Source organism: Danio aesculapii, chromosome 8, assembly GCF_903798145.1.
Source record: "Danio aesculapii chromosome 8, fDanAes4.1, whole genome shotgun sequence".
Taxonomy (NCBI): Eukaryota; Metazoa; Chordata; class Actinopteri; order Cypriniformes; family Danionidae; genus Danio; species Danio aesculapii.
This window is the reverse complement of record NC_079442.1, coordinates 33,429,893-33,454,108: the sequence shown is the minus strand read 5'-3', so window position 1 is coordinate 33,454,108 and position 24,216 is coordinate 33,429,893. Positions and strand designations below refer to the sequence as shown.

At 36.1% G+C, this 24,216-nt stretch overlaps 1 protein-coding gene across 1 annotated transcript; it reads left to right on the top strand.

The window, feature by feature from the left end:
- Nucleotides 1-660: 660 nt before the first annotated feature.
- On the top strand, nucleotides 661-13,153 carry LOC130234120 (zinc finger protein 692-like). The gene is made up of 12 exons (XM_056464399.1): nucleotides 661-904; nucleotides 5,381-5,575; nucleotides 5,922-5,953; nucleotides 8,316-8,774; nucleotides 8,851-8,920; nucleotides 9,026-9,103; nucleotides 9,163-9,273; nucleotides 9,366-9,416; nucleotides 10,571-10,649; nucleotides 10,824-10,938; nucleotides 12,437-12,536; nucleotides 12,692-13,153. The coding sequence occupies exons 2-12, from the start codon at nucleotides 5,409-5,411 to the stop codon at nucleotides 12,972-12,974; spliced, it is 1,545 nt and encodes a 514-aa protein (XP_056320374.1). The 5' UTR covers nucleotides 661-904; nucleotides 5,381-5,408; the 3' UTR covers nucleotides 12,975-13,153.
- Nucleotides 13,154-24,216: the final 11,063 nt, after the last annotated feature.

Sequence of the window (24,216 nt, the reverse complement as noted above, 5' to 3'; positions counted from 1 at the left end):
TTCCACTCCTTTACTTGTGTTTTTCACCCTGCTGCGTTATATTTTTTTGATAAAAGCCTCTCTGAATGTTTTGAGGGCTTTTGAAGTCCACATTAAAGATGTCAACTGAGTTGTTCATCCATTTATAGATTCATTTTCATTTTATTGTTATTACTGTATAGATTATTTCAACGTGGTGATGTCATTGGCCCTTGAACATTTCCTGCTTGTTCTCATACTATATCATAACTTTAACAATAGACAATTTAATCATATTTTCACTTTAAAACAGCTATCATAAGATTATTTATCAATATGTGGAGCTTTTTGGAGTCTCGGAAGCTATAGGAATATAAAAAGTTAAACAGGAAATACATTAGGACCATTGTTATTGTTTACATTCCTTAAAATGGAATTAAAAGGTGTGAAAAGTGTTGATTCAATAAAACATTTCCATAACTTGTGTTAGAACTGTAAACTGCAAATATTTTTACTTATAAGAACTGTAAACGCTATTATAAATATAAATACATTCAATTAGTTTTGATTATATATTATTTAAAAAGTATTTTAAGCACTGAGTTAAAAACGCACGTTTGATCATTCTCACTACATTTCCCACAAATCCTAGCCATGTCGTGGAGGATTCTGGGACAGCAAACTTCCGATTAGGTTTCTGTTTCTGCAGCTCGCTTGATATATTATACTGGAAACGAAGATTTAGTTCGCATAATAGCCTTGAGATGATAATCTCATGCAGTATTAATATTTTTTATATAGCTGCTTCTTAATCGTGTGGTAAATGTGATGTCATTTGCATTGAGTTCAGCGGTAATCTGTTGACTGTCTGATCGGCTGATCTTAAAAGGGCAACAGTTCGAGCGAGCGGGCCCCTCAAGAAACGAACGCGAGGGACTCCTTTAAGGTATGCCAGTGGTTTCCTGTCGTTTTACGTTTTTTACCACCAACTGTAGCAGTGCATCCGGTGGCACTTACAGAAATACAGCATACAATATAGTCTTTCTTTTTTAACAAAAGCAGGTGCATCAGACGTGTTAATGCACAACATCAGGTGTCAACTACATTTAATTTAATATGTTAAATTATCTGTTGTGACCAATGGTGGAAAGAGTACTGAAAAACCATACTCTAGTAAAACTTGCATGTAAAACTACCATTATTTGCTCCAGATTGTAGTGCAACTAGAGCAGGGGTTCCCAAACTTTTCAGCCCGCGACCTCTAAAATAACTCACGACCCCCATATTCCTCGAAGGTGTTTATAATATGCAAACGTTGTGCACACAACAAAAGCCCTATATAAACATGAGCATATTGACGACACAAAAAAGTGCAACAGTCTAACAACCATATCATTATTTTAGTAATTTATTAATTTGTTTACTATTAACCCCAACTGAAGAGACTGGTGGACACCATGTTTTCAGCACAAGTCTATTCTCTATTCTTGGTTTAATTTTGGAGATCACCAATCAGAGATCAAAGTCAATGTTCAGTTGTGGCCTGTATTTTTTTATGTATTAGATTGCCATAAATGTGTCAGAAAAGTCCCGACCCCCCACTTTGGGAACCACTGATCTAGAGTAAAAGTATCTGTTGTATATATTAATCAAAGTACAAGTAAAATGAAAAGTATTGAAGAGTAGTGAGTATTACGCTTTGAACGGTTGATGCGTTTACATGCAGTTGGTGCATGTGTGTGTGTAAACGTACAGTAACATTCTGTAGTGGATTTAGTTATCGTTTAAGGCCATTTAGTCATGTATTTTAGTCATCATGCACTCTCAGAAATAAAGGTACGAGAGCTGTCACTGGGGTGGTACCTTTTTAAAAGCTACACATTTGTACCTGAAGGGTCCCTAATATTACCTCAAGGGTACATATTAGTACCTAGAAAGTACAAAAGTGTACCTCTTAAAATGTTTAGGTACAAATATAAGCTTTTGAGGTACCGATATGGACCCTTTAAGTACAAATGTGTATCTTTTGAAAAGGTACCACCCCAATGACAGCACTTGTACCTTTATTTCTGAGTGTACAGTGAACATCCTTCATCTTCTCATCAGTGTCTAAACAGTCTCTGAGATTTATGTAGAGATTTTGGACATCTTCTTGGACACTTTAAATGCTTCCAAACACTTTGCTGTATTTATAAAGTGCCCATGTCTTGAGGTTTTTACTTTCGATGTGCAATTTGATTGGACAAGAATCACAGGACTGATTTGTCTATCTTGAGTATCTACTGATCTATCTAATACCCATAGATAAGAATAAAATAAAGTAGTGACTAGGGCTGTGCGATTTTGGGAAAATATCTAATTGCGATTTATTTATTTATTTTGACAGATATAAATTTTTATTTGCAATTTAATTTTGTAGTCAAGCTTCAGCTCTGTATCGTATAATATGTATCATAGCTTCTTACTGCTAAAATGCAGTGAGTGTTAGTTAAAAATGAACTGAAAAGATATTAACTTAAACATTTATTCAAATTTATTTTTGAATATTTAGAAATGAAACACAAATTTTTCTCTAGAGTAAACACTAATAAAATGACCTTACCTTTCTTAAAACACGTTGAACTCAAATTAGGGAGATAAAGTAGCTTCCTATAAAAAAATTATAATTATAAAAATACAGAAAACTCTGGCTTCAACAACTCTGAAATTGTACTTTGCTGTTGCTTGCTACTATACTGAGTATCACTGGCAATACTTTCAGTTGATTTTTTTTTAGCAAGACACTCATCACTCACTTGTGCTCATTCAATTGGCTACCAAGACTATCACACACAGACGGCAGTTACGCATTTGCTCTGGGCAGGGAAAATCGTAGCTTCTTGCGATTAGCTAATCGCAACATTTCAAATCGCCATTTCAATCCGATTTCAATTAATTGCACAGCCCTAGTAGTGACTGCAGGTTGAAGGAAAATAAGTACAGATACAAAAAAATGTATTCAAGGTTGAGGAAAAGGATCGATACTGCACTAAAAATGTTCTCAAGTCAAAGTACACATTTTTAAAACTACTTAGTTAATTACAGTTTCTGGGAAAAACCACTCAGTGACAGTAGTTTGAGTATTTGTAATTTGTTACTTTGCACCACTAGTTGTTAACAAATAAAGAAAACAATATATCAGATTGGTTGATAGGTTTATAAATTAATCTGGTTCCTAAATTAACAGATTGTAAAGTAGTCATCAATGTTCTACAAACGGGCAGAAGACAATAGCTAGTTTAAAAATCTAGTTGTAGGAAATTCTAGGTAACACTGTGCAACAATTTGTCCTGCTATTATTAGAACAGAACGGCGTTGCTCAACATTCATTTTTTTCTAAATGTTTCTTAATCTTGCCAACATTGTTTTGAACTGTGCTGTAACTGTGTTGCTGTCAGGATCATGTTACAAGGCTCTATATTGCAACATTGTCAAACTCTAAACAAGTGTGAAATTATTATTTTTTAACTTTATAAACTTCAAAACCCATGTAGATTTACACAAACTGAGAAAGTCAAAGTGAGTTAGGTTGAGCTCTCCCCTATAAGTTACATTCTTGTAGTTGTTGCTGGATTCCATTAAAGCAGTGAGTTCTAAAGTAAATAAAAAAAACAATTTATCCATTTCTAAGTAGATTCTTAGACAGAACGGATACATCTTGTAAGAGCCATAATTTGATTTAATATAATTTATTAATAATGCTGAAATTCATGTACAGTTTACACATGTCGATACGTTTAGTTGTGTACATTTGCTGTTTTCACCCCCTACTCTTTTGTTTGTAACGTTTTAAGTTACGAAATGTGAAAGAAAGACGGAGCAACACAGTTTTTTGACCGGAAGTTATTGTTTTGCTGCTTGAAAATTCAGTAAACATCTTTAAATAGAAAGAAACCCGAGTCATTTTATTGCCCGACTGATTTTGAAATTCTGATAGAACACATCTTTTAAGACAGGCCTATTGTGGGCGCTAAGGTTGTAACTCTGATTTATATGATTTTATAAAACTTATCTGTTCATATTTGCTTTTAATAGTGTTAAATAGAAGAATTCATAAAGGAAAAAACCACATTACCCATAATGCTATTGAAACTGTATTTTTCTCTCTTTTTTTAATTTAATTTTGTCATTCACATGAAATTGTATTATTTTCCCCATTAAAGCCATTAAGTAATGTAATATAATGTGTATTTAAATAGTGCATTTGTCGTGTATGGCCATACACCCAAAGCGCTCCCTTCATGAGGGAGGGGGTCTCTCCACACCAACACCAGTGTGCAGCATCCACTTGGATGATGCGACGGCAGCCACAGGACATCAGCACCAGTGCACTCACCACATGCTAGCTTTAGGTGGAGTGGAGAGACAGTGATAGAGCTAATTCGGTGAATGGGGATGATTGGGAGGCCCTGATAGGTAAGGGCCGTTGAGGGTGTTTGGCCAGGACACCGGGGTTACACTTCTACTCTTTACGAGAAGTGCTATGGGATTTTTAATGACCACAGAGAGCCTCAGTTTAACATCTCATCCGAAAGCCGGCCGTCACTGACAGTATAGCATCCTCTTCACATTACTGGGGTATTAGCATACAGTTAGTGCCGCCTGCTGGCCTTACTAACACTACTGCTAACAGCAACCTTGTTTTCCCATGTGGTCTTTCATTAAGGTACTGACCAGGCTCAGCCCTGCTTAGCTTCAGTGAATAACGGGTTTTGGGCTGCAGGTTGATATTGCTGTGGCTATTTCTTTGCTTCATATCTTCATATATTTGGTTCATGGCTTTTATAACGCTTTAACATATATATTTATATATATTATATATATTTTGAAATTCTTCTGGGAAAGAAATAACCAGAACTAACACTTGTGATAAAGTTTACCGATACAAATGCACTGCATAGCATTACAATTACAACAAATTCAAGAAATTCAATATCATTACAATCACTATATTCCAATTACAATATTTTAATGTTTTTTGCTTGCCATGATAACAAATATATAATTAATTGATGATTTATAGGGATAGTTTGCCCAAAACTACAAATTGTCTTGCGTTTTACTCATCCTCAAGTGGTTCGAAATCTATATGAGTTTCTTTTTTTATTGAGTAATACAAAAGAAAATATCTCAAGAAAGCTGAAATCCTGTAATCATTGACTTGCATAATTGGAAAAACAAATACTATGGGCATCAGTGGTTACAGGTTTCCAACATTTTTCAAAATATGTTCTTTTTTTGTGTTTCTGTAACTCATAAAGGTCTGAATTAAGTAAAGGGTGAGTAAATGATGACAGAACTTCTTATTAAATTCACTCTTTTTTCTACAGCAATGCTAAAACGAACACCTCATTGACTTGAAATGTGTGTCGTTGTGTTTCAGTGTGGTCTGAGTGGCACCTGTCAGCGAGATGTCATCCACTAAAGAAACTGTGCTGCGCCAGCGCCGGCGAGAGCTGGACGCCCGCAGGAGCAAATCTCGCGTGCGTCTGGGCTCGTGTCTGCAGAGCTGGGCTCAACTCAAAGATAAACTGGGCTTCTCTCTTCACTCGGAGCTTGCTCAGCATCTGCTGGAGAGGTACAGTACAGACGAGAGATACAGTTACTCTTAGACCCGCTGGATGACAGTTCGCTGGATGCGCTACTTTAGATTTCCAGCTGAATTACATCTGCAGTTGTTGATTCTGGCTTTGTAGATGAGACTTGTTCTGATCCGGTTCCAGATCATACAGAGAAGAGACAGGAATTATGAGTGAGCTTAACAGAAAGTGTAGGCAGAAAAAACAAAAACTAACTGGCGGTTTATGGAGTTCAAAACACATTTAGGTTTGGTCAACGGCCAAGGTCTTCTGGTGGTGTGTGTGTGGATGATTATAGATTATATGTGGTCTAACTGATGACGTTTTCTGCTTTCTGTTTTACAGCTATGTTTCAAGAGTTTGTATGAAGTGTTCAGGTAAACCACAGACTCCCTCCTTAAAGGAATCGTTCACCCATAAAATGACTCTTCTGACATAATTTATATTAAATTGCTAAAGCATTTAGAACTATAAAGTCGTTCTAAACCTGCATGACTTGGTCTTGACTATCTTTTTTAGCAACACATTCACTGAAATGTATTTTAACTTAGTATTTTAGTCTTGGTTTCCATTACAAATATTTAAAAATTCTTTAACAAAAAGTAAAGCATGCCAAAGCGTACAATATTTTGCCAACTCCCATGATGTACTGTACCACAAATTACATAATCAAGTCTCCCTATGGTCAGTACATTTTGTTGGTCTCTTTATACACTCACTGGCCACTTTATTAGGTACTATTATCCAACTGCTCATTCATTCATTCATTCATTTTCTTTTTGGCTTAGTCCTTTTATCAATCTGTGGTCGCCACAGCGGAATGAACCGCCAACTTATCCAGCATTTGTTTTATGCAGCGGGTGCCCTTCCAGCCGCAACCCATTACTGGGAAACACATACACACTTATTCACATACACATACACTACGGACAATCTACCCTTCCCAATTCACCTGTACAGCATGTCTTTGGACTGTTGGAGAAACGGGAGCACCCGGAGGTAACCCACGTGAATGCTGGGAGAACATGCAAACTCCACACAGAAATGCCAACTGACCTAGCCGAGGCTGGAACCAGCGACCTTCTTGCTGTGAGGCGACAGCACTACCTATCCAACTGCTCATTAATGCAATTTTTTTATCAGCCAATCACATGACAGCAACTCAATGTAGGCATGTAGACATGGTCGAGACGATCTGCTGCAGTTCAAACTGAGCATCAGAATGGGAAAGAAAGATGATTTAAGTGACTTTGAACGTGCTGGTGCCAGACGGGCTGGTCTGAGTATTTCAGAAACTGCTGATCTACTGGGATTTTCATGCTCAACCATCTCTAGGGTGTACAGAGAATGGTCAGAAAAAGGGAAAATATGCAGTGAGCGGCAGTTCTGTGGGCGCAAATGCCTTGTTGATGCCAGAGGTCAGAGGAGAATGGCCAGACTGGTTCGAGCTGATAGAAAGGCAACAGTAACTCAAATAACCACTCGTTACAACCGAGGTATACAGAAGAGCTTCTCTGAATGCTCAACATGTCGAACCTTGAGGCGGATGGGCTAGAGAAAAAGAAGACCACACCAGGTGCCACTCCTGTCAGCTAAGAACAGGAAACTGAGGCTACAATTTGCACAGGCTGACCAAAATTGGAAAATAGAACATTGGAAAAACGTTGCCTGGTCTGATGAGTCTTGATTTCTGCTGCGACATTCAGATGGTAGAGTCAGAATTTGGCATCAACAACATGAAACCATGGCTCCATCCTGCCTTGTATCAGTGGTTCAGGCTGGTGATGGTGGTGTAATGGTGTCAGGGATGTTTTCTTGGCACACTTTGGACCCATTTGTACCGAATGAGCATTGTGTCAATCCCACAGCCTACCTGAGTATTGTTGCTGACCATGTCCATCCCTTTATGACCACAATAGCACCATCTTCTGATGGCTACTTCCAGCAGGATAATTTGCCATGTCATAAAGCTCAAATCATCTCAGACTGGTTTCTTGAACATGACAGGGAGTCCACTGTATTCAAATGGCCTCCACAGTCACCAGATCTCAATCCAATAGAGCACCTTTGGGATGTGGTGGAACGAGAATTTCGCATCATGGATGTGCACCTGACAAATCTGCAGCAGCTTCGTGATGCTATCATGTCAATATGGACCAAAATATCTGAGGAATATTTCCAGTACCTTGTTGAATCTATGCCACAAAGGATTAAGGCAGTTCTGAAAGCAAAAGGGGGTCCAACCCAGTACTAGTAAGGTGTACCTAATAAAGTGGCTGGTGAGTGTATGTTTAATAGTAAAAAATATTTGTATCATTTAAGGTTCTTTATAGGATTGTAGTTCTTTCTCTCATTAAAATTGAGTTCTCAGTCTTGTAACTGACTTTTTACCCAATGTTTGGATGCTTCATTGCTTCAAATTAAAATTTCGGGATTCACCTCATAGCTGCTAGCTTTGTTTTGTTTTTTGTTCTTTGCTCATAACACTGTAATAAGTCTTTTATAAAATGACAAATGTGATAGAACACTGCTAAAAAATGAGAAAACATTAATCCACTCTTATTGTTTAACAAAAATTCTTAGTAAAAGACAGCGTCACACCAAGAACTAGAACTATACAGATAACTATAGCATCCACACCAGCTGCATGCACTGTAAATGCTTTAAATTCTTGTGCACTTTTCTGTTATTCTTTTGATCATTGTTAATCTGTAGAATCATTAAAGCAACTTTTTTTAGGTGATGGGAAAGGAGAGACTGTATCAACTACCAAGGAGTCTTTGCAGGAACTCATCTTGATGGTCCACAACCATGGACAGATGTGTCCTCTTCCTCCTGTCCTGCAGTGTAGGCCTGTCCCAAAAACAAAAACATCAACACGAGGTCAAAGTGGAAGAAGAGAGGAGGAAACTGAGCCCAAGAAATTAGCAGAAGCCAGCGAGTGTTTTAAATACACCTGTGAAGATGGACATCATTTTTTGTGGTGTCCTATTGACACGGAGAAGCTGATTTCAAAAAGTGACAGTGATAAAATTACATCCAGCGCAAAGAGACTGAAACGAGACGAGAGACAGATGAAGGAAACGATAACAGATACAGAAAGACAAGAAATGATGACTAGATTAAAAACCAGACAGCAACAGAGAGAAAATGCTGACATTGACACAAATAAAATGCTTGGACAAAATAAAAATGCAGGTGAATGCCTTTTCGGCAAAAAAAAAAAAACATTATAATTTTTTTATTCAAGGACTAACTATAACCTTGTTTGCAGATGTTACAGCGACTCCTGAAGCACTGCACAGAAATGATCTGGCATCTGACTTTTCTTATTCAGAGCATGGGTACATATTGGGTTTGGTTATTTTGCTGTGTTAACTGCAAAGGATTGTTTGGTTTCTATTTATAGCTTTTAATGATTTTTTTTTTTTCTTTTTTCTGACTGTCAGATCTCCAGCAGACAGTGACGAGATGACTGTAGATGTTCCTGTCAGGGTTCACATTGAAAACCAAAGCCGTACTGATAGGTATTCACTCTATTCATATACAATAAAACATGAAATGACAGCTAAATAGTTTCTCTTAGCTATGAAGAAGATGCAGTGCTGAATTTAACCAACAGAGGGGACCAGAGTAGTGCAGATCATACTGAGAAACGCAGCGTCAGCAAAAAGACGGGAATACTTCAAAGTAACAGGTGATCATTTTCTAACAGAAGACCTGCTTCATACTTTCAAATGATTTGGATAACTAGTAAGTTTAACTGAGTTCTAAAGTTTTTCTCTTTAGTTCACAGTCATTGAAAAAGGATGCGTCTCAGATTGGTGGCAAGAGGAAAAGGTTTGTGTTTTTTGTTTGTTTTTTTTAGCAGTATGAATATATTCGTTATTTTTAAGCAGATTAAGCAATTAATATTTTTATTAACTCTACAATTTATTAAATAATAGTTCACATATATGTTTTATTTTATTTCTATATATAGTTATAGTTATACCGATGTTCTATTTTGTGTTGCCGTCTTTATCAAATGAAATTGAAATATTATTATAGGAATTGTATACTTTAATGTTTCAAATAACTTGTCAAAATATGGGTGAAATGGGAGCGTCAAAATGGCGCAGTGAGTAGCATGATCGCCTCACTGCAAGAAGGTTGCTGGTTCGAGCCCCGGCTGGGTCAGTTGTCATTTCTGTGTGGAGTTTGCATGTTCTCCAGGTGTTCCAGTTTCCTCCACAGTCCAAAGACATGCAGTATAGGTGAATTGAATATGCTAAATTGGCCATAGTGCATGTATGTAAATGCAAGAGTGTATGGGTGTTTCCTAGTGTTGGGTTACAGCTGGAAGGGCATCCGGTGCGTAAAACATATGCTGGATAAGTTGGCGGTTCCCTGATTAATAAAGGGACTAAGCCGAAAAGAAAATGAATGAATGAATGAAGGATCATGGGTGAAATAATTCATTTTTTAAAAATAAGTTGTTTTTTAAAGAAAGTAACAAAATGCATATTTTGACCTCTTTTTAATCTTTTCAATTATTAAAAACAAAGGATTAATGATTAAATGATGAAATAACCGCAATTAGACCATTAATCAATAAATGCAAAAGGCCCAGTTTCTGCTATTCTCAGAAACTGTTCACTGAATTAATGGTTCTAGTTCTTGCAATAACTATTCATTACTATTAATTATAATAAATTATTTAAAATAAATAGAGCCTTAGTAAGTATATTATTTTTCTAAATATGCCTGAAAATATTTTGGTTAAACATCAGTGTGTTGTTTTCTGTGAATCATGATTATTATTTTTTTAATAACAAACAGAATACAGTGTAATGCTCAAAAAATATTCAATCTGTGTTACACTTGACGCTTGAAATCAGGTGATTGTCCTGGATTTATGAATATTACATAGTATTATTAATAGTGAATGACTTATGATGTCCTACCGTATTATATGTAAACATGATATCACATAAATCTCAATTTGTTTACAGAAAATTGACATCCAAATTGATTTTGTCTTGTGAGTTTGAAGGCTGCGATAAGATTTTCTCCAGTCGACAATATTTAAATGTAAGTTCCAAGTCAATATTACCAGCGCATGACACATTCATTAGTCTTTACCAGACTAACACAACTTTTCATATATTCTGACTGTTAAATAAGAAAACAAGCTTAATTCAAACCAGATGCCCACTACATGTTTTTTTGAAAAAGCATCAGCACTGGATCTTTTCTTCTTCTCAGCATCACATCAAATATCAGCATCTGCATCAGAAGACCTTCACCTGCTCACATCCCTCCTGCAGAAAGTCCTTCAACTTTAAGAAGCATCTGAAGGAGCATGAAAAGTTGCACAGTAGTGAGTGTTCAGTCCATATTACAGATTTTATGTGCCAGATTTGTCAGCTACATATTCATGATACAAATCTTTTTCAGACCATTCTTTGTTAACTCTAATGATGATTGTGTGTAAATCCTAGTAGATGAGCAGTTTCTGAAATACTCCACTAATCACGTTAAACAGTGACTTCAATAATATTTCTCCATTCTGATGCTCAACTCTCATGTGATTGCTTATTAGATATTAGTATTGGCAAGCAGTTAAACAGGTAAACTTATCAAAACGTTAAAGAAAGTATGTCTATATTTAAGCTTGTGAGTTGAAGATCTGTTTTGACAGCAACTGTTAATTAATAATAACAAAGGGTTAATAAGTATATCGAAAAAATAGTTTTAGGTTAGTCAACGTTTCATATAGAAAAGACAACACTTTCCAAAGGCCATATTCTAATGTATTTCAATGCAAATTAATTTGGTTCAAAGCAGCCAAGTTGGGTAAATAAAAAAATATTAGGTTTCTGTAGATATTATGCATTTATATGCAATGTACTTACTGTAGTCTGTTATAAGTGCATTTGTTATGATATGTGTGTTATAAGTGCCTTTCATAAAATGATCATAAATGTTAGCATTTCAGCTAAAGGATTACAGAACTTAAAAGAAAATCTAGTCTAGATTGTTATACTTATCAATGTTTCCATCCAAAGATGCAAAATTAAATGTATGCACATAACTGGAATAATGCATAAAAGACATGTAAATAAAGCAGTGTTTCCATCCAATGAGTCAAACAGAACAAAATTGTCACTTCCTAATTAACTATTGCCAAATATCAAAAGTAAAAGCAGAATTTTCTGCAGTAGGAGAAGCTGCGTGAATCTTTTCTTTATTTAATAAATGACTTGCGCCTCAGAAGGCAGTATGTTGACATGCAATGAAAGCGTTTTGAAAGGCATGAGGAGCACAGACACTCTTGACAATTCTGGAGGAAATTAATAATATAATAACACTAATACTGGGGTTTTAGAATGACCCAAACATCATTTCAGATGTTATACAATGTGCTCAGCCGGCTTTTTTTGTCCATTCACCCTCATTTTCATCCACACATGATCTCTTATAACAAATCACATGACTTTTTTTTTTTAATGTGCATACTGGAATTTGTTCTGTAAAAGTGTTTCCAATCATAGTTTATGCGCATCTTTTCTTACCTTATAAAAATTTATCCTACTCAGTTATTTGCATCTTTTTTTATGCGCATTTTCAAAATTTATGCGCATCTTGGCGTTTCCATCAACTTTTTATTTTTTATTCTTCTATCCAAAATGTGCATAAAAATAGGTGTATGAAATCGTAGCTAATGACACATTGACTATCAGGACAGTTTTGTTGTCCGATGTAAAATCTATGTCTAGAACCGAAAAGTCAGACCTACATTTTGTACTGAATGTTTTTTTTTTTCCTGCTGTTCCTATTAATACAGTTTTCTCTCTGTGCTTCTTTATGTCCGTGAGATCAGCGAGACTATATCTGTGAGTTCTGTGCTCGGGCGTTTCGAACCAGCAGTAACCTGATCATCCACCGCAGGATACACACCGGAGAGAAACCGCTGCAGTATGAGTTTCACCACATATTAATTAGGCCTTTTGTTTATACCAAAGATTGTGTAACTCTGAACAAATTTTTTCACAAATACTCAATCAATATTTAACACAACTAGTTTGCTCAAGAGTCTTTTACAACAAAGTTTTTGTATCTTTCCTTTTTAGGTGTGAAGTGTGTGGCTTTACCTGTCGACAGAAAGCCTCTCTGAATTGGCACATGCGGAAACACAATGCTGAGAGCACCTACCAGTTCCCTTGTGAGATCTGCGGCCGTCGCTTTGAAAAGAGAGACAATGTTACGGCTCACTGTAGCAAGAGTCACCCAGACTATAATGCAGGCTCTCTGGAAAGATCTCTTCCCCTTCCTCCCTCTGACCTACTCCTGCATCCCTCGAGGCACCTCGGATCTTCCCCTTCTGTTTCCAAGAATCAAACCACAGCAGAATAAGAGTTGTGACAACAGTTTGAACATTCTTGACCTCAAGCTAACTCCAATGTGGGACTGGTTGGTAAACAAAATCTCCATGTGGTGCCTTATCAATGTTGTTAGTTCTTAATTTGTTTTTGTTTTTTAGATGTAAATATATTTTTTTAGATGCTGTGACCGTGGACCGTCATCTGTGTACACAGGTCAGCATTTGACAAATTGAGTTTGTTTACATGGACACCAATACCCTAATTTTAATATGATTGAGACAATACTCTGTCTAAGAGTCTACCATGCAAACAGCTTTTTATTTATTTATTTGTTTATTTATTTTTTATTAATTTTAATTTAATTTAATCCAGTTAAGGTCATAATCAATCTAAACAGAAATCAGATTAAGACATGTGGAGTGTGCCGATTTTAGTCGCATTATTGAAGTGCAGTACAGACATGTGAACACCACAATCTAACTATTACTGTCTTGTAGGATTTTCGCCACATTTTGCAACAGGATAGTCTATACACACACGGCATTTTGACACTATTCTCTGCACCTACCAAATCAGTGAAGGACCACAGACACCTGCATCGTGAAATGCAGAGGTTTTTTTTCTCCCATTCGGCATGCAGTATTAAATTCTATTAAAACAACACTCTTCCAGCAGTTCATACTCTAATCCAATGACTCGTTTGTCACGGGGGGCATGCATGAAATGTTCCTGAATGAAAGTGAAAGTGCCAACCTGCAGTTAAAGTCAACAAATTAAAAATGAAACACCCAAAATTACATGAAACTCCAGAGGAAATGTGGCTAGTGTGTTGAGCCAATGAGGTTAATCGAATTATGTGATATAACGCGTAAAACAGGATCATGAAAGGAACATTCAAAAAGCAACTCATGTAAACAACTTAATCCTATTATTGTCTAATTCAGATTAAGGCAAATAATTTGATTACTGATGTCCATGTGAACGTAGTCATTGACAGTTTGTCTTGAAATCATTTTTATTAAAGATATCAGGTGTCTAAATACTACTTAAGGTGTCTTAAAATAAATGTAAAGTTGATCTTATATTTTGCCTAATACACATTATTAGTTAGCGTTTTAAAACAAAGTTTTGTCAAAAATGAATGTTTAAATATAAATAAATATGCCATAAATGTTATCAAAACTTTGTATTTATAATGTTATGCTTGAAACCCCATATTAGACTGTTGTTGGAGACCCTTACAACCAAAATATGACCCTATTTAATGTATAATCGGGGCTCTTTAACTCCTAATGTCGCTAGTTAACACACTCAATGCATTTTTTTTTCAAAACATCCCCTAATTTCTTAAATATCAACCTCAACCAATCATCTTTATTTTTTGAAGTATGCCATAAAATATTTCAGATTCTCATTTAATATGTTTTCTTGTTTTTCTTTGTAGTTTTTTTTTTTTTTTTTTTACAATAAAACTAAAATCAAGTGTAGTGGTGCAACATGATTGTTTGTTTGATTTGTTTTGTAAACCAACAACGCTGTGTGTGTAAACCCTTATTTAAACGAGTCATTCTTTAAATGAATTTAACAGTCATTATTTAAAATCACAGAGCAGGTAGAGCAGGCAGTTTAAGGGTTGAATATTGGAAATAAAAATCTTAATATATATGATTTTATGCTTTATACGCATTATTAATGGGCTATTTGATAAAATGTTTTTGTTTAAAACATTGATCATTTAAAAATCAGACAAATTTTTTGCAAAAATGTTGACTAAACATTCTCTTCATAAATTTTATACATTTAACTATTTATTAAAAGTGTAGGGCATATAACTAAGGCTCAAGGTGATGTAAATGTTCAATATATTGTATATCATTATACAGTCCTCAGCATATACAAGTACACCCCTCCCGATTCTATCTTTTAAATTAATATTTTTAATAAGAAGCTATAATATTATATTTGTGCATATACATTAGATTAGTTAGTACTGAAGCCAAATCTGGAGCTTATTCAGCAAAATGACTTATGATAACGGTCCAAAAACTAGTACAGCCAAGTTTATGTTATAGAAAAATATTAAATACAAATGTAAAAAGAGGAAAAATCAAGAGAAGCAAAAAAAAAATTGGAAAATTTAGTTGATATTTTGTAGGTTTTTTTTTTTTTTTTTTTTTTTTGCAATATTTTGCTTGGATTTAATTGTATTATCTTATAATTTCTAAATATGTTTGGCAACTGAAATATTATTTTAATAAATAAATCTGGTTAATCTGTTTTGTTTAAATGCACCAAAATACATTGCCTATATCCACTGAGAAATGAATACAAATTTAAATGGGGTGTACTCAATTATGCTGAGCACTGTGTGTGTAAATATTAAATTGAACATTCTGGCTCTTCTTGATTTTTGTGTTCCTGTAAAAATACATAAAGTGCAGTTGTAAGTAAATATTTGTTATACACTTTGCATTTGTCCTGAACACCGAACATTTACGAAAACAATATATTTACATACATTACAATAATCGAACTCGAGGGTTCCCGCCTTTTTAAACTTCCCCTTGATTGACAACCCCTTTATCCAATGACTCTTTTCCAAGCCAGGTGGGTGTTTCCTCTTGAAATTCAACCAGTATTCTATTGGCCAGGAGAAGCGGCATTGGAAACCTAGTTGCCATGCCTACATATCTTTGCTCCGGTGACGTTTGAGTGAAGGGAAAAGTGAACCAATAGGAGCAAAAGTGGGCGGGGCTATTCATACACTGTCAACTATTCGTCCAAAGCTTGTTACTCTCCGTAACACATTGAACGCTGCGCGGTCGGAACAACTACTGGCGTTAACTGGCGCTGAAAATGAGCCAGGCTGTTTTTACCGAAACTACCAGCAGGTAACATACTTTTTCATGTTTGTACTTACAGAATGAAGTCGTTGGTTATGCTTGTGATGGGTTTTCCGCGGGAATGCAACATAACACGCGTCCAGCAGTAGGTTGGTTGACTGCATGTGTCACTGACAGTGAGGCTTTCCCCAGCGGAGCATCTCTCTTTCAGCGTGTCAGCACTGTGGAGCAAACGCTTGAATATTTGCAGAAAGGTCAGTTTCAGTTTAGCATGTGTGGTGCTGTTCCCCATCAGTGCGTATGTTTCCTCTGTCTAGAACAAAGACTTCAGACTGTGCATGGTGGGAGGAAGTTGCTGTGACAGATCACAATAGTGGTGGACGAAGCTGGAGAGGTTTTGTACCTCATATGTGGAAATTAAAAATTGGATATAATTTGCTTGTTTTCTTTCCTTATAATGCAAATACTTTTTTATTTTGTGTCTTGCATTTAAGAACTGTACATGTACAGTGGTATGGCATGCCAGCTCTAACATCTAACTAAAGTGATTTCTTGGTAACGTAACGCTTTAGTTTAACAATTCTCACTAGCTCGTGTATTATTACCTGCCTTTTATTAAGATATTAGCTGTTTATTATTATTTATAAAGTACACATTCGGCAGGATCTTCCTTTACCTATTTCTATCCAATACCTAAACATCACTACTACCCTAGTAACTGCACTGTAAAACCCAAAAAATTAAGGTAACACAAACCATTTGAGAAAACCGATTGCAACAAACCATCTAAGTAAAAAAAACAAACTAATCCTAATAAGTACTGTGAACTTAATCCATTTGAGTAAATAAAGCAATTGGAGCACATTAAAACCCGATAAATGAAGAGAACTCATATGGATGGGACAATAACCATTTCAAGGTATACCGTGGTTTGGAAAAGTCAAGTTTTTAAAATCGCCAAATTTTTCTTCAATACCGTTTCTAAGGTATGTGTAATTTTTTTTTGAGTTTTTTAGGACAACAGTATCTCCAGCAGAAAAGCTATCCAAAGTTTGCAAATTCACCTTTACCACATGTCTTTGGAGCACCCGGAGGCAACCCACACGAACACAGGGAGAACATGCAAACTCCACACAGAAATGTCAACTGACCCAGCCGAGGCTTGAACAAGCGACCTTGCTGTGAGGCGACAGCAATACCTACTGCGCCACCGCATCGCCAATGATTATTAAATTTTTTTTATTTTATTTTGCTGATAATTTAGTAATTAATAATATTACAGTATATATGCATTTTTCTTTGGTACCAGCTGCTCTTGTTGCTCAGTTGTCTCAGTGTTTGTCCATGCAAGTTGTCCATACTCGACATGTTGGCGGAATAACATAACGTAACTGAGCGGGGTCACGTGAATTCACACGTGGTGGGGAAAGTAATTGAAAAAGTTGACCTGGAAAAATTAGATTAATTAAATCAGTTAATCACCCAGCCTTTGTTATTGTTTGAACTAGAACCAATAATTCAGTGACATATGGGCAGTGTTTTTACTGTTTGGAATAGAATAGTTAGCCTACATGGCTTGAGAATTGTCGAAACTGGCCTTCTTGGAATTATTGATCAATCATCTAATTGTGGTTATTTCATATAATTGCAGCCATTTTAGATAATCGTAACAACTGTAACAAAGTCTTTAGTAAATTCCACATTTTACCCCACAAAATAAAGAAATCATATTATAATATTTATTACATTATAGTATTTATATTACTATATCACATTTAGCCACCCACATATGGGAAAATACATGATTAAAGCAATACATTTATTTTAGTAAATAAAGGTAGTAAAATATCTTAAACTGCAAGTGATTCCAAGTAACTATATGATCATGATACGAACATAGCATAGCATCATAGTATGACAATTAATCTTTAACACAGAATTCATGACTATTCATGACAAGCTTAGTAGAAATAAACAATAAATACTAGTATGTAGGGCTGGGCGATATGGCAAAAATGCAATCTCGATTAATTCTTTTCCATATTGAACAATAATGATATATATTTCAGTATCAGTTGTTAATGCTTCCAGATTTAAAAGACTATCCTGACAATGACTGAAGCCACAAAAATGAGAGGGTCCATTAAATAGCATAACCTATTCTCGGTGGCCAATAAATTTTGGCGACTGAAAATTTGATGGATCTCTAATATCAACACACTTTTAGATTCCCATCGTTGCACATTTCTGCTGTGTGATTGGCTCTTAGATCAATAGAGTAAAAAAGTCCAGAGCTTATCATTGTTATTGACCCAAATTTTATCGCGATTCATTCGATATAATATCGTTTATCGTCCCAGCCCTACTAGTATGTAATAAATACTGGTGGCAACAAATGCTACAATAATATCACCCTAGGACACTAATATTATAGAAGTGTTATAGTATAGCAACATTACATAATAACAATGTACATACAGTATGGTATAATATATAAAAATAATATATGATACAATATAACAACGGTAATAACTAAGCTACTAGTATATAATATGTTAGTAATAAAATCCTATATTCACTTTAAAGATTGACAATAAAGCTAAGAATTAAAAAACTATTTACTTTTAATATACACTTTAGTAGGACTACCATTCATATAGGTTCGAATTTCAACAAGATCCTAATTACATCTCTGTTTAGACTATCAAATGTCATGCCTTGAAAGACGCATCTTTTGTTTTGCAAATTGTGTGGATGGATAATCTAATGTTCCTGTCATTCTTGCTGAAGTGAATCTGTTGAAATAGTTCTAGATGTGTCCAGCCGGCAGTTTAGATTCTGAAGTGTGGCGGGTTATTTCTAGAAGCACTCATTGCACTTATGTCACATCCTGAGCTCATGCCGTCTGCTTGTAGATTTACAGAGAGTGGCTACTGGCTAGTATTTCATATTCCAACAAAGTCAAAAGAGTTTGCAAAGAGTTGTATTGTACTACACAGATCCTGGGGCTCACTATGCGACTTGTTTTCTCTTGCAGTGTGTTTTGCGTTTCCCACCCCATGATAAGGGTCTTGTGATGCTGATGCAGATTGTCCTTTGTTTCATGACTCCTGCTATCGTTTGATTATGATCATTTAGTCATGAAATCAAGCCTGTGTTTTCGGTTGGAGTCATTCATGTAAAGACGTGAATAGGCATGGACGATAACCGGTTTCAAGGTTTACCGCGGTTTGAAAAAGTCAGTGTATTAAAACCGTAAAAATGTTTTGTTATAACGTTTCCAAGGTATTTGTACAGTGTTTTTAAAGTGTTTTTTATTTATGTCTTGTAAGGAAATCTGTGTTTTTGAAGCTAATGAAGATACTAGAAGTCAATGGTTTATTTTAATTATTTAGCCTGACCTTGTCACTGTTCCAAAATATTCTAAATGTTTCCTAAAATGTAATATATTGTGTTAAATGAGAGAAAAGGTTGTTGTTTTTTACTAAGACATTTAAAAAGAAATTATTTTACAGCAGTAAACACAATATCGTGAAACCGTGATATTTTTATCCAAGGTTATCATACCGTTAGAAGCTTGTACTAGTCCATGCCTAGACATGAATTGAAATTTTGAATGTCATTTGTCACTGTACCATAATGCAGATCTCCTTGCTCGTCTTTTGCTTGTAAGGTTTTTACACTTTAAAACATTTTTTTTTCAAATCAGTATTTGTGCTTTAAGGAAAATTTTTAATTTTAATTAACAGGGGCGACACAGTGGCTCTGCACTTTCGCCTCACAGCAAGACGGTCACTGGTTCAGGTCCCAGCTGGGTCACTTAGCATTTATTTCTGTGTGGAGTTTGCATGTTCTCCCCGTGTTTGCATGGGGTTTCTCCAGTTGCTCCAGTTTCTCTCACAGTCCAAAGACATACGCTTTATGTGAATAAAAGTAATTGGCCGTAGTTTATGTGTGTGAAAGAGTGTGTATGGGTGTTTCCCAGTACTGGGTTGCACCTGGAAGGGCATCCGCTGTGTAATTTAAAAAATATGCTGGATAAATTGGTGGTTCATTCCACTGTGGCGACCCCTGATGAAAAAAAAGGGACTAAGCCGAAAGAAAATAAAATGAAATGAAATTTGGTTTAACAACTATTTATTTTATTAAATGAAGAGTTCAGATGCAAATCCCTCTAAATGCCAATTGGGATTTTCTTCTACAATGAGCTTTTTTCTCAGCCTCTTATGTTTATGTTCAGTTATTTCATGTTAATAGTGATGAAAATGACCTATTCTTTTTTCATCAAAGTGAAATTACTGAATCAAGACATTGGAGCCTGAGAAAAATGCTAATATTAAAAGAGAATTTTAAATGGCATTTAGAGGTTTTTGCATCTGAACTCTTCAAAAACATTTTAGAAACCTTTTGTACTTGGTACCTAATGCACGTTCTTGTCACATTTTATTTGTACAATATAAAAACTTACTTTTATTTGGACTCGATTTGTAAAGAAGCTGTTGAAATGATAACATTTTTCTGGCTTAATTGTTAATGCTTGTAAAGTGACTCTAAGAATAGAGATAAAGTTCATGTGTTTGTGTTCTCATATAGTTGGATGACAGATGCATACAAGTCTGAGCTTGTGTCGCTTACGAAAGACTTCATATTAATCCACAACTGCAATTTGATTTGGTTTATAACAATATATTTGATTTATTCATCTAAAATTCTATTATTATGACTGGATTCCTAAATGTAGTTGTGTCCTAAATGACACATATACACTATAAACTCATAGACTATGTACTTATGAACTTAACCTTTAAGTGTATGAACATTTTATAAGATTGTTTTATCGTTGTCTGAAGGCTGTGCACATCCACTGCATAATTAAACCTGCAACAGTTGGCAAATGTCAAACATTTAGATTCACAGTGGGGTATATGCAGAAGGACTTTAATTTTCAGTTACCCAGTTAACACTTCCAGTGAACTGTAAGCCATTACAAAATCACCACTTTAAGGCCTGTTTTCTTTAAAAATCTGTGATCTTCTCTGCCTTATTTATATACGATTTAAAGTGGCTTTCAGAATGTACAAGAAGCACTGCGTTAAAATCTGTTTTTCAGTGCCATGTCTTTAAATTATGAATGTTTATTTTACTCCAGTGTTTTCAATGGCGCGTGCATGTAAATAGCTTTTCATCTAGTTTTACACTTGAACAACTAAATGAATGCTAGAGTCTATTAAACTGATTATATTTTAATTTCATTACAACATTGAAGCTGTAAAAGGAACCATATAAAATTGAAAAAAGTCACATTAACTGTTTACCGGAAGTTTATCGGTAGGGGGAAAAGCACTAGCTGTTCATATACCCTATTAGCTTTTTAGCTAAATGAGTGCATTGTTATGATCTTTTTAGAGTTTTCAGTGTGAGTAAACTACCAGCACTGTAAGATTGGCATGGAATATGTGCATTATTTTGGACCTCTTGTTTTCCGCATCACTGAAATCATAGAGCTAGAGAAATCTGGTTTTCTGGCTAGTGTCTGAGTCATACTTGCAAACACAGTTTCATATTTGGACCAAGACTGAAGACAGTTGCTGATTTGGTGCTGCATTTCCTCTGTGTGCTCAGAGATTTCATTCACCCTGAGCTCCAGTGCTGCACGGCTCGCCAAGCACAATGCATTGTTTTAACTTTTGTAGAGTAAGCTTTTCTCGTCCGTTAAAATGTCATACTGAAATTGGATTTTGGAGTCTTTTTAAAATGTTTTGAGCCTGTTTCACCTTATATAAAATACCTATTAGAGTTATTAGACCTATTAGACTCAGTAGGTAGAATTTTAAGTCTTATTCAAAGGAAGAGCTTTAGAAGTGCTGCACATCTCATTTCCAGCTTTCAGCTTCTTAGACTGGAGGTCATGCTGAAGTTAACAGTATACTTTGACCTCACACTGGGTCAGTTGAATTGCAGCCAGTCTGCCACTTTTTAGGTTCCATTATCAGGCCTGAAAGAGCTGAGACGCATGAAAGCCTGTGCGGATTGAGATTAGAGGGATCATCTAGAAACACCCCCGACTCAGAGAGGGAGGACAGAGGGATGGAGACAGGGAGTAGAGGACTTTGCATTTAAATTTGAATTGGCTTGATTTTAATCAGGACTATCATTATAATAGTGGAGGATCATCATAAGGGTTGAGTATTGTGTTTTATGATACGGCTGGCAATTTGTTACTTTTAAAATAGTATCAGTAACTGAATTGACTGTATTGGATAACATTAAAGAACGGCTTTATTATTAAGCTAAGTAATGATTCATTCCTTCATTCATTTTCTTTTCGGATTAGTCCCTTTAATAATCTGGGGTCGCCACAGCGGAGTGAACCGCTAATTTATCTAGCACATGTTTTTTGCAGCGGATGCCCTTCCAGCTGCAACCCATCTCTGGGAAACATCCATACACTCTCATTCACACTCATACACTACGGTCAATTTAGCTTACCAAATTCGCAAAATAATGATAATAAAAGTTAATATATACATATACATATAGAAGTAATATACACACCGGCCACTTTATTAGGTACACTTTACTAGTACCGGGTCTGACCCCCTTTTACTGTCAGAACTGCCTTAATCCTTTGTAGCATAGATTCAACAAGGTACTGGAAACATTCCTCAGAGATTTTGGTCCATGTTGACATGAGAGCATCACGCATTTGCGAATCCTCCGTTCCACCACATCCCAAAGGTGCTCTATTGGCTTGAGCTCTGGTGACTGTGAAGGCCATTTGAGAGAAGAAAATGGGTACACTGTGGTCATAAAGGGATGAGCATGGTCAGCATCAATACTCAGGTAGGCTGTGGCATTGACACAATGTGTATCAAGAAAGTATCCCTCACACCGTTATACCACCACCACCACCAGCCTGAACCGTTGATACAAGGCAGGATGGATCCATGCTTTAATGTTGTTGACGCCAAGTTCTGACCCTACCATCCGAATGTCGCAGCAGAAATCAAGACTCATCAGACCAGGCAACGTTTTTCCAATCTTCTATTGTCCAATTTTGGTGAGCCTGTGCAAATTGTAGCCTCAGTTTTCTGTTCATAGCTGACAGAAGTGGCACCTGGTGTGGTCTTCTGCTGCTGTAGCCCATCCGCCCCATGGTTGGACATGTTGTGCATTCAGAGATGCTCTTCTGCATATCTCAATTGTAAGGAATGGTTATTTGAGTTACTGTTGCTTTTCTATCAGCTCGAACCAGTCTGGCCATTCTCCTCTGACCTCTGGCATCAAAAATGCATTTGCACCCACAGAACTGCCGCTCACTGGATATTTTCTCTTTTTCAGACCATTCCCCCTTAAAACTCTAGAGATGGTTGTGCGTGAAAATCACAGTAGATCATCAGTTTCTGAAGTACCTAGACCAGCCCATCTGGGACCAACAACCACTTAAATCACCTTTCTTTCCCATTCTGATGCCCGGTTTGAACTGCAGCAGATCGTCTTGACCAGGTCTACATGCCTAAATACATTGAATTGCTGCCATGTGATTGGCTGATTTGAAATTTGCGTTAACGAGCAGTTGTACCTAATAAAGTGGCCGCTGAGTGTATTTAAGTTATACATAGATAGAATTGAACAACAAAAACAGTTGCAGTACTAATAACTTCAAGGTAGTTCAGGAAAATATAATTAGGTTTGCGTTAAGTATTACAGCTGTGGCTACTGAGCATTTATAAATCAATATAGTGTCATTGTTGTGTCGCTGTACAACACTAATGACTGGTTTTGCACTCGGAGTCATTCCAGAACTGTTCATTCATATAGGGACCAGTGCCTTTATGGTTTCGTTACCCAATCCTAAACAACACTCTAATAAAGAACATCTAATTTTTGCACTAAAAGAACCTGTAGTTGTTGGGAATCAGGTCCAATCCTCGTGTCACTTGTTTTATCGTCAGCTGATAGTGGCCGTTAGTAGCAGCATTGAAAAGATTTGTAGTTCTGTGTCAGTGCTGCTGGCTCACCTAGATCCCTGCCAAGCGGGACAGCGCCTGTGGGCAAAGCTTGGCAGCCCATGGCAGATGGAGGATTTCTGTCTGTTGGGCTGTCTAGAGGCACACACAAGCCTAGAGAAGGAAACGTGGCTCTGAGCCTAGCCTGATTGTGGGTCATTGTGACATGGTTTGGATGTAGGACATTTCCAGAAATATCATTATATGCTAGCATGTTTATAATTACCACTTTTTTTTTTAAATTGTTTACTCAAAAATGAAAATGTTTTAATTTGGTAAGTCACTCTTATCCTCTGTGAGATCTTAGAGTTTGTGATGTAGTTTGCAACTCTTTATTTTCCCTTCAGACACTGCGGTTTTCAACTTGTTTTGGCCCAGAGACCCCTAATCAATATCCAAGTCCTTTACTATCTTATTTATG

Coding starts and splice junctions, on each gene's coding strand:
- LOC130234120 (XM_056464399.1), top strand. CDS start 5,409: ATGTCATCCACTAAAGAAACTGTGCTGCGCCAGCGCCGGCGAGAGCTG. Junction 9,417..10,570: donor ATTGGTGGCAAGAGGAAAAG/GTTTGTGTTTTT, acceptor ATTTGTTTACAG/AAAATTGACATCCAAATTGA. Junction 12,537..12,691: donor ACCGGAGAGAAACCGCTGCA/GTATGAGTTTCA, acceptor TTTCCTTTTTAG/GTGTGAAGTGTGTGGCTTTA.